General features: G+C 32.9%; 1 protein-coding gene across 1 annotated transcript; it reads right to left on the reverse strand.

Annotated features, from left to right (window-relative positions):
• Nucleotides 1-786: 786 nt before the first annotated feature.
• Nucleotides 787-11,413, reverse strand: LOC138314891 (cyclin-dependent kinase 5-like). The gene is made up of 11 exons (XM_069255505.1): nucleotides 11,288-11,413; nucleotides 10,720-10,808; nucleotides 9,885-9,952; nucleotides 9,375-9,492; nucleotides 8,905-9,000; nucleotides 8,739-8,813; nucleotides 8,311-8,407; nucleotides 7,689-7,758; nucleotides 6,285-6,345; nucleotides 5,930-6,010; nucleotides 787-5,746 (listed from the first exon to the last, which is right to left on the reverse strand). The coding sequence occupies exons 1-11, from the start codon at nucleotides 11,322-11,324 to the stop codon at nucleotides 5,618-5,620; spliced, it is 921 nt and encodes a 306-aa protein (XP_069111606.1). The 5' UTR covers nucleotides 11,325-11,413; the 3' UTR covers nucleotides 787-5,617.
• Nucleotides 11,414-11,420: the final 7 nt, after the last annotated feature.

Below are 11,420 nucleotides of genomic sequence, written 5' to 3' on the forward strand. Positions count from 1 at the left end.
CAGTGCAATTTAACTGAAACTTGAAACATGAAATGTGGCTGATATGATCTTGTCAAAGTGTTGTTATATCTCTGGTTGATCCCAGATTGAAGATGGCTACCATGACACCATATCTAGTTATTTTCCTATACAGATATTGCCAAGATAGTCAGATGACCATTAAGGCTCCTGGGCCTCTTGTTTAATCAGATAGTTGTTGACATGTTTTGACTCAAGGAAACCGTCCTCAGAACCTGTCTGATAAGTGTGGATCGTGTTTCCTAGAAGTGGCCATTCCTGACAGAGGAGTGAAAGGTGTCAACTTGAAATGTTAAATAGTATAGAGCATGTATGATGATCCAATCCCATTCTTAATGTGCATTATCCAACGATGGATATCAACATGACTGTGCCACCAACTTGGCGTAAGTACAGTCTCAAACCATGTAAAACAATAATAAATCCCAAATTAGAGTTTCCGTAAAGGAAAACAGAAACTGTGCAATATGTTGTCATCCATATTTATCAATACCTTTTGGAAAACTGGATTTGAAAATCTTGGTACTCAAGTGCAAATCACCTTTCGGAAAACTGAATTTGAAAATCTTCCTCAAGCTGAATATTGGTTCCAAATTGGAACCCTCAAATGAGATGTGCCAGATGAACCAGTTCGTTCCCACAGAATATCATGTCCCATTTAAGAAAATGTTGGGTTTGTACTGGAAAAACTGGAATATTAAATCTGTTAAATGGAAGACGCTATAACACTTACCACCATATCACAATAAAACAACAGATTTGTCTCCATATAGTCATACTTATTTTAATAACAACAGAAATATCACAAATAACATAAGTGACAACATTTAACACAACATAATCAAATACCGCTCATGGTACACAATCATACTTAAAACAGAGTACTTGTAGTTCATCATGGGGATGTATACAAGATGAATTTGTGACAGACCAGTTTGGACATAGATATACGTACTCATAATTTTTTCTCATTCAGGTGTTCAATGAGAAATCCATGTGGTTATCAACACATTCAGGTACTTGGATTTTAAAAACTTGTTTTTAAAAGTATAGGTAAGTGAACAGAGGTTTTTGGTAAAATCATACGACATGGATTATACGGGAGTTGAAAGATGAATGCTTTCTCAGAATACAGTCGTGCATAGTTCGTAAAATGTTGTTTTTGTTAAGCAAATGAAGTGGGGTTGGTTAATTTTTTTCACCTGCCAGAGTTGCCAGCCTAAGAAATACTAACACCCTCTCAATTTTACTTTTTCAAAACAACTTTTAAAAATACAAGTTTCTGTGGTCAGAGATTGTGTCTAAATCAGGGGGAGATAACTAAGGCATCACATCGATACATGTATCTACTAATATTTAAATATACTGATATAGTCTCCCTCACGTAAATCCCTGTCAGTAGTCTGGGAGATCCTCAAATTTTGATACAATCAATGTCACTACACTTCCTCACTTCTCTTAAAATTCAAAGATATGTTATACAAGTAACAGCTACATGTTTGTGTAGTTAAAAATGTAAAGAAAGTGATTGCTATCAAAGCAGCAATGTATATTTTAGTTAAGGATACTGAATTCAAAATCAGCTTACCTAATTGTATTAAAACCAGAAAACAAATACTGTTAACAAATTAATAATATACAATATACAAATTATTTTTAATTACTGAATAAATTTTTAAAACAAGAGGCCCATGGGCCTTAGCGGTCACCTGATATCGGATACAGAATGAAACAAAGACATGCATATAAACACTATATATTTGCCCATCAGGCCCTTGAAGTCAGTCAGTGATTTTATAAATTTGACTTTTTAATCTATGAAGATTATTTGGTTACATCAAATCTGTGAATTCAGAAGTAAGATTTTTGAAATGTTATCCATTTTGACCCCTTTTGGCCCCACCCCTCTGGCCCCTGGGGGTCAGCCAGGACCAATTTGGATATGATGTTAAAATGCTATCTCAGGCTAATAATTCTAACCCAGATTGACTAATTTCCTATGAAAACTAAGCAAATAATGTTCCTAAATGTGTTTTTCCTTTATAAACTATAGTAAATTTGGCCCCCTCCCCAGGGGAAAATCTGAAATCCCAGGGCCATGAAATTCACAATTTTTTGTAAAGGGCCTTAAGACCTTCCAATCTATCAAGAGTATCTGGTTCCATCAAATCTGTGAATTCGAAAAGAAGATTTTTGAAATTACCATTTTGACCCCTTTTGGCTCCGCCCCTCTGGCCCCTGGGGGTTGGCCATGACCAATATGGATATGATGTTAAAATTTCAGACTAGTAATTCTAACCCAGTTTGACTAATTTCCTATGAAAAATAGGCAAATAATGTTCATAAATGTGTTTTTCCTATATAAATAAAGTAAACTTGACCCCCTCCCCAGAAGGGAAAAATGAGACCCCAGGGTAATATTATTCACAATTTTTGTAAAGGACTTTAAGACCTTTCCATCTATGCAGAGTATTTGATTCTACCAGTTCCAGAATTTCAGAAGAAGATTTTTGAAGTTTTAGCCTATTTGACCCGTTTTGGCCCCGCCCCTAAGGCCCCTGGGGATCAGTCATGGAAAATTTGGTAATAAGATTCAATGGCCATCACATAGGGATAATTCTGACAACAATTGACTAATTTCCTATTATAATGACTAAATAATGCTCAAAAATGTGTTTTCCCTATAAAAATTGCAGTAAACTTCGTCTCAGGTGACCTAAAAATCATAGTACTTTGTGTTAGCAGTATCTATGTTGTAAAATAAAAATCTATGTTTAAAAAAAAAAAAGATAAAAACTTTGACTTTATGATTTTAATATTTGAAAATTATTACAATAAACCTTTGCAGATGTTAATCTATTAAACCGCACAACGCATTAAATTGAAAATAATAGATAATGTAATTAGTACCAAGAGACCTGTTCAAAATGCTCTCAGAAATTCAGTATATATCTATTGCCAGATTATTGATAGTATATGAGATCACTTACAATCAGAACAAAACCTATAAATGGCCTGTGTTCGATAATAAAATGTAAACACTCATACAACACTCATTAAGTACCCCTAATATCTGAAACCAATTACTGTAAATGTAAATTTTCACGAGTACTTAATTTTGCGATCTGTAAGTTCCAGAACAAATAGAATTTCTTAATTTTTGGTAATAGAGTTTACAAAGATAAAATTTTACACGCAGTGGAAAAAGACGTTTGCGTATAAAGATTTCACGTAGGCAGTATACATATGTATATCCACTTTTACCTCTCTATAAATCAACCTGATATTTCCCTAGACTATATATGTCCAAAACAAATCTGTCTAAACTTTTACTAATAATTCTCATATTTTCATCTAATTATGCCATTTACGTGCAAGTCATTATGCATTATCAGTAATACAAACTTATCGAGATGATAAGGTGGGAGAAGTTTGAAGCATTAACAGTTACTAGCTTTCAGCATATTAACCACATCAGGGCATATCTATACCGACAAGTATAGCTCATTGTCAGTATATTTAAGCATTGAACATCTTTCAGTTCGCATTCATAGCAAATATGAATGCCAAAATGCAACTGGACAGAGGCAAATTACATGAAACGCGCTATCGCTTCATGTTGAATTTGCCTCTGTCCAGGTGGCATTGATATTGACTATGAATGCCAACTGTAAGACGTTCAATGCTTATATTTACATTTGGTTATAATTTTATGTTGAAATACTAAAGGATTTTGCATGAAGTGAATTAATCATTCGTTATCATCAAGGATGAAACAGCCATTTGAACAGCCGTTTTTCGCTGACACGACAATTATGATGTCACAATAATAATGACATCATAATAAGCGTTGGAGGTCATAGTCTATATGACTGCCAACTGCGCTTGGTAAGGTTACATAGTGGGACTGTAGTTGAAATGTAAATATGCACGAATTAATGTCAATCAAGTACGTGACTTTCAAACAAGTGCCTCCCTTCCTCCCGCCTCTCAGGTTATTAAAATACAGTTTCCATTGCTGCAGTACAAAATGATGATTATCATGTCCAGTTTTTATATAAGATGTCTGAGCAAATTATAACATGTCAACAATTAAATATAGTTAACACAGACAAAAACACTTGATAGGAGTAGACCACTTGACTTCACTAATGATTAGCTAAGGGATTCACATTCACAGGACTGGTCAGAAATTTGAAGAAGATTTGATATGCGGAAAAAAAACTTGCGGTGTTTACCAATATCCCACAGAATTCAGCAATCACAACAGGCATTTTTTTATCCTTTGGATGAAGAGCAGTACATTTGGTAGCTGACCTCACAGGACGACAATATTTAATATATGTTTCTTATAAATGTTCTTTAATGAAAATTACTCTTCATTGATAATCTTAATATTGCACTTGTGGATAAGTCATAATCTATACTCAAACAACATCATGAGACAAAAACACAAGTTATCAGAGAATAAAAGCTTACCTCGATCATCGATGAAGACAAGATAAAAACAATTAAAGTTATTTCTGTCATAAAACACTATACAAGTTTACCTACCATTATGTAACTAATATCTGTAAGTAGAGTCACTGTACTGTAAACCAACGATTTGTGTGTGTAATTCATTTGTGCTTATATCATCAAAGATAAGACACATGTATTGTGAAAATTATTCGCCACAAAATTTTCTCATCATAGGTAAAGTAGAACTAACAATCTGACTAAATGGCATGTGACTTTAAATCATAAAATTAAATCTCCTTGAAAAAGTTGTTAGGCATGAAGTTGGCTTATAAAAAACTTGATATTTATTGCCAAAAAAAAAAAGTTTTTTTCTTTCACAATTTTCATTTTAAAAAAAATCTGATGCAAAAATGTCTCAAACTGGCTGTGACAGGATATATAATCTACTTTCATAAATCAATACGGGGGTTTCGAGATTCCAAAACAACGAGTGTAGAGTACAACTCATTATGATGTCATGAAACTCATGTCAAATGTGGATGTCATAATCACCGGATGGTGGGACTAATTGACAGTAAATTTTACTTTACTCACATGGTTTTGGGATCTCATAACCCACGTATTAGCCTAATTTGTATGTGACAATATCCATGTTTAATTTACAGTCTAAAATATAAAATCCATATTCAATTTACAGTTTAACTCCCTTTAAACAAGTTACAATTGACTAGAGACTAAAATTGTGTCAGTATACCAAATTTTACAACAATCTCACACACTGTCAATAAACACTGATTCTTACACAGAATTAGGATGGATTGTATCATTTAAGGTCACAGATCATAATGCTTGTTTCACACGGTGACCAATAGTTCACATTATTTTACTTGTCAACCAATACTTCACATCATTTTACATGGCGACAATACTTTAAATCGTTTCATCTGGCAACCAATACTTTGTATCATTTCACCAAATGACCAATACTTTGTATCATTTCACCAAATGATAAATACTTTGTATCATTTCACCAAATGACCAATACTTTGTATCATTTCACCAAATGATAAATACTTTGTATCATTTCACCAAATGACCAATACTTTGTATCATTTCACCAAATGATAAATACTTTGTTTCACCGTGTCTGTACTCCTATACTGTTATCATAAGACAGCTTGATTCCTGGATTGAGATCACTGAAGTAAGAGTGCTGCATTCCTTCCTCTGCCGACATCCTCATCGGAGGGTTACACACCAACAGTCTCTGAATTCAAGAACGAAATAATGTATAATTTCAAAATTAAGATTTTTTGGTTAATACATGTAAATACATCATTAACATGTTAGTACTTATTGTACAATTTTATTTCTCTATTTTCTACTTCTGAAAGATTCTCTAGGTATTTTCTTGATACAATTATCCATAATTTCAAGCAGCCATTCTTACCTGTAAGAGTTCTCTCCCCCTGGTGTTGAGGTTGGGTACGACTTGTTGCCAAGTTGTATTTACGTGATATAGCTGGAATGGCTGTAAAACACAAACAAAAAAGATTGGAATTCATTTCTGAATTTATCTTGGACAAACATTATCTTTGATTAATTTTTTTAATTACAGCATATCAAAATTTAACCTATTAAAAACAAGTGTGTAAAAATTGAACTTAAATATGTCTTTGCCTTAAATGTATATACATTGAATACTTTAATATTCATACAGATTAATACTTAGTCTGAAATAGGTCAAGATAAAAAAAGACTTGAACATAACCATTTGTTTTAAGTGAAGAATAAAATGGTGTCACCTTGTAATCTGGAAGTTGTGTAATGTTTGGCCAAGTTTCCTCAGTGGGAGTTCCAAGAAGTCTTAATTAGGTCAAGGTCAAATGAGGTCAAACCAGAGTGCAGACATTAAACATGTCATTGCTATGTACAATCTTTATATACACAGTCGTAGTTAAATACCGAGCCTTATTTAAAAGTTCAATATTCGTGAAAAAACAATACATGAATACATAATAACTGTCTGTGTGTACACACTGTTAATAATTGGGAAAAAAGTAATAATATGTAAATGGTGTGTGACATCACATCAAAGTCTCAGCAGTCAGGCCTCAAAATCTACATTGTGATGCTCAAAAATCTACATTGTGATGCTCAAAATCTACATTGTGATGCTCAAAATCTACATTGTGATGCTCCAAAATCTACATTGTGATGCCTCAAAATCTACATTGTGATGCTCCAAAATCTACATTGTGATGCCTCAAAATCTACATTGTGATGCTCCAAAATCTACATTGTGATGCTCCAAAATCTACATTGTGATGCTCCAAAATCTACATTGTGATGCTCCAAAATCTACATTGTGATGATCTCCAAAATCTACATTGTGATGCCTCAAAATCTACATTGTGATGCTCCAAAATCTACATTGTGATGCTCCAAAATCTACATTGTGATGCTCCAAAATCTACATTGTGATGTCCAAAATCTACATTGTGATGTTCCAAAATCTACATTGTGATGCTCCAAAATCTACATTGTGATGCCTCAAAATCTACATTGTGATGCTCCAAAATCTACATTGTGATGCTCCAAAATCTACATTGTGATGCTCCAAAATCTACATTGTGATGTTCCATTGTGATGTTCCAAAATCTACATTGTGATGCCTCAAAATCTACATTGTGATGCTCCAAAATCTACATTGTGATGCTCCAAAATCTACATTGTGATGCTCCAAAATCTACATTGTGATGCTCCAAAATCTACATTGTGATGCTCCAAAATCTACATTGTGATGTTCATTGTGATGTTCCAAAATCTACATTGTGATGCTCCAAAATCTACATTGTGATGTTCCATTGTGATGTTCCAAAAACTACATTGTGATGCTCCAAAATCTACATTGTGATGCTCCAAAATCTACATTGTGATGCTCCAAAATCTACATTGTGATGTTCCATTGTGATGTTCCAAAAACTACATTGTGATGCTCCAAAATCTACATTGTGATGTTCCATTGTGATGTTCCAAAAACTACATTGTGATGTTCCAAAATCTACATTGTGATGAATAAGTTAAATATGATTGTATTTGACAGTATGACCAACTACATCATTATTATAGGTAAATACATACATAGACACATTTTATATTACTTAATGTTAAGATATTTGAATAATGTTCCTAGGTAAAAAGGATACTTGAAGATCCTCTTCAGTTGGTCGTCTACATCATTCCCAGGAAATAGAGGTCGTCCGGCATTGGCTAATTCTGACAAAAATAGAGAGCAAGTGTAAAATTTCATACAAACATTTCGTTCAAATTTCATTATACTAACAATCTTAAACGAAGAAAATCACACTCATCACATAACTCACTATTAATGGAAACGGAGAACAGATGGATCTGGTGTAACCTTAATAGATATCAATCAAGACATTTAAGGATATTGTATGCTACCAGCTCAAAACAACTTTGTTCCTGCCATGGCCCATCTTACACAAACATATCTATAATCTATCATAATGCGTAAATTGGTGAATATATAAGTACAAGTAACTACACAGGGGGCACATCACAGGTCTTATATACGATCGTATAGTCGCTTATTTTCACAAGGAAGTAATTTTTGTGATTTTGCACGACATTGCTACGGTTGTGAAAATTTGGTCCTCAAAATATTGAGTGAATTGTATAGTGTACATATAAAGCCAGATTGTGAAATATTCAAAATGGCTATAATAAAATTTTTGTCATGTTTACTCAAAATTGCAAAAATTGTGCCCAGCAAAAATAATCGGCTACTGGTATATATATTATTACCAGCAAATATACAGCCAGCAGACCACATGTCTATCGAGGTAGAGTACATCTTGGCACCAAATAGGACATCAGGTGGGCGGTACCAAAGAGTTACTACCTGTGTAGAAAAGTTTAATTTTAAAAGTTAACTATACATTTTATTATACTCTCAATACAGATAAAGGTTAACCTTACCATAAGTTTATAATACAAATAGTTTTATATCTTGGTGTCAGACGTATGATAAGAATTTAGTATTATAATAGTAAATGATTACGAAAAGAAAGTTAATTACGCAATACATATACAGAATAAGTGATATAATTACTGTTGGACTAATTGGAAAGAAATATGAGATACATTTCAGTATAATTGAATGAAATTTGTGAGAAATTGTTAAAAAATGTAAACTAAATATTTGTAATTGAAAATTAAAAACTCTAATATACCTCAGCACTGTAAAACCGTACAGGAATACCAAACGCCCTAGCAAGGCCAAAGTCTGCTAATTTCAACTCCCCATTCTGAAAAAAAACATGGAACATGAAATACTGTACTCAATATAGCTGCATCATATATTTGGAACTCAAAACTTCAGTACATGTATATAATTACCTTGTTGATGAGTAGGTTCTGGGGCTTCAGGTCTCGATGTAGGACATTATTACTGTGACAGAATGCCAGGCCTCGGAGTAACTGGTACATAAATGACTGCAGTGGAAATCATAGATTTATTAGATTTAAACATACACATATTTACACACTCCAGAACACAAAATAGACTGCAGTGGAAATCATTGAACTGATGATCATGAACATGAAATGTTAAACCTTGTATTGTAAGATACTAACTAGGTATTCTCTATATACATGTACTGTATCTATAAATACACACCTTTCTTTACCTATATGTAACCCTGGTCAATACTATAGTCACAATATACCACTCGAATAGAGAGAAATTCTCTTCAGCACAATTGGTTGAGCATTATACTAGTAATCAAGAGGTCCCGAGTTTGATCCCTGGCGGAGGCAATGATTAAATTCATTTTAAATCCTGTACCCTGTTTCATATAAATACATACCTGTACTGTGTCCTGGTCAATTTCTCCATTACAGCTATCAAAATATTTCTTCAGATCCTGGTCACAATATTCAAACACCAATGTCAACTTTTTCTCACTATGCAGTACGTCATGTAATCTGAATAAACAAAATACAATCATATAACCACATCTAGTTCTGAATATTATTGTTGGCTTTCATAATATCCAGGTCACTCTAATGGTTACAAGAGCTTACCAGAATAAATTTATGTTCTAATATTTTAGTTTGAAACATTTAATCATGCAGTTACATTAGTACTAGTATTATTACAATACGGTAGATTAAACTTTTTAACTATTAACCCTCAAACAGACTTATATTCAGATATATCTATCAACCAGTTACAATTAAATACCTTAATATAGTCTTCGTAACTAAGTATTAACCTTTAAGATTTATAAGTGATGCACCATGCATGTACCATTAATTTGTTTTGTATTAATTTATAGTTTATGATCAGGGGCTAAATATTTAAATTTCATAATTACCTGACTATGTTTTTGTGTTTCAATTCCTTCAGAAGACAAATTTCCCTCAGGGCTGAACTTGGTACCCCCTAGACAAAACAAATCAAAATTATTTGGCATCAATACATTTGTGCATATTCAGTTTAGATAATGTATATATATATATTTATAATGGTGTACAAAGTAATATAGTGCAGAAGCTATACATCCAAGATATCAACATTGCATACACAAAGATATGCAACACATGTCTCCTAGCTATACAGACTATTCCCTATTTATTTTAAAATTTCAAATATCAAATCTCATTTAGGATGAATATTCTCATGATCACAAGCAATTGAAATTCATAATGTGTGTATACTATTACAACAATCAAATCATAATTTTAAGTGTTATATATCAATTAAAGCACAAAATTGGGTTATTATAGCTAGTAATTAATACATGATTAACATCACATGTATGACTTAATAATAAGGCACCGTGCATATGTATTCATGTATATGCATACGTATTGTTAATTAATGTGTAATCAAAGAGTACAAATCCCCATGATTTCTTTTTTTTAAATTGCTTTCCACATACATGTAGCTATAGGTTCAATAAACATTTTGATATTCTTACAGACTGCATGATGATGTCCAGTTTACTTATACATGCACCACCATGCAGTCTTTGATCTGGCATCGATCATGATCACTTCATGCAGTCACTGTGATATTTTGTTCATTAAAATGTACAGTATCTTAAGAATAATATGATTCGATCATCGAAATACATCGGTCAAAATTTCTTTTATGACAAATTTATAACTACTGAATACATGTTTAGGATGGAACCTTTATAATCTTACCTCATCATCATCATCTAGCCGAACTCTCTTCAGGGCCACAACTTCATGTGTTTCTCTGTTTTTGGCTTTGAATACCGTTCCATATGTACCTATTAAAGCAGTAAAAATACATGTACAGTGCTTCCTTATAAATATCCACCATTCTACTATAGCTACAATACCGCCACCCTCTCATACCAACAATTGAATTAACCCTTTGAATGGGAATTTTACTTTTTATTATGATCAGGTCGGGGAAAGCCATCAACTTGCGTATTATACGTAAACTAGGCATAGTATTACATCCTAATTGGCGTATGGATTTGTTACTAAAAGTAGATAAAAATGCTTTAAAATGAAATTTTAAAAATATTTTCACAAATTGCATTTATTTAAGCATTGAACGTCTTTCAGTTGGCATTCATAGCCAATATGAATGCAAACTGGACCACAGGGCCTCGTTACTAATGATGATAAGATAGGTCACGTCTATTTAATTTGTTACATACATTAACGAGGCCCTGTGACTGGACAGAGGCAAATTTCATGGGGGTCGTTTTGACGAAACAATTCAGTTGTATTTACTTACCCTCTCCAATTTTCTCTAATTTCTCATATTTTTGCATGTTATCGAGTCGTATGTGTTAGCTCGTTTACGTCCAAAACGTCTACACTGGTCTTCAGTAAGCATCCCTTAAATCGGTGTATTTTTTACGCTTGCT

This window comes from Argopecten irradians, chromosome 2 (genome assembly GCF_041381155.1).
Source record: "Argopecten irradians isolate NY chromosome 2, Ai_NY, whole genome shotgun sequence".
NCBI classification, from domain to species: domain Eukaryota; kingdom Metazoa; phylum Mollusca; class Bivalvia; order Pectinida; family Pectinidae; genus Argopecten; species Argopecten irradians.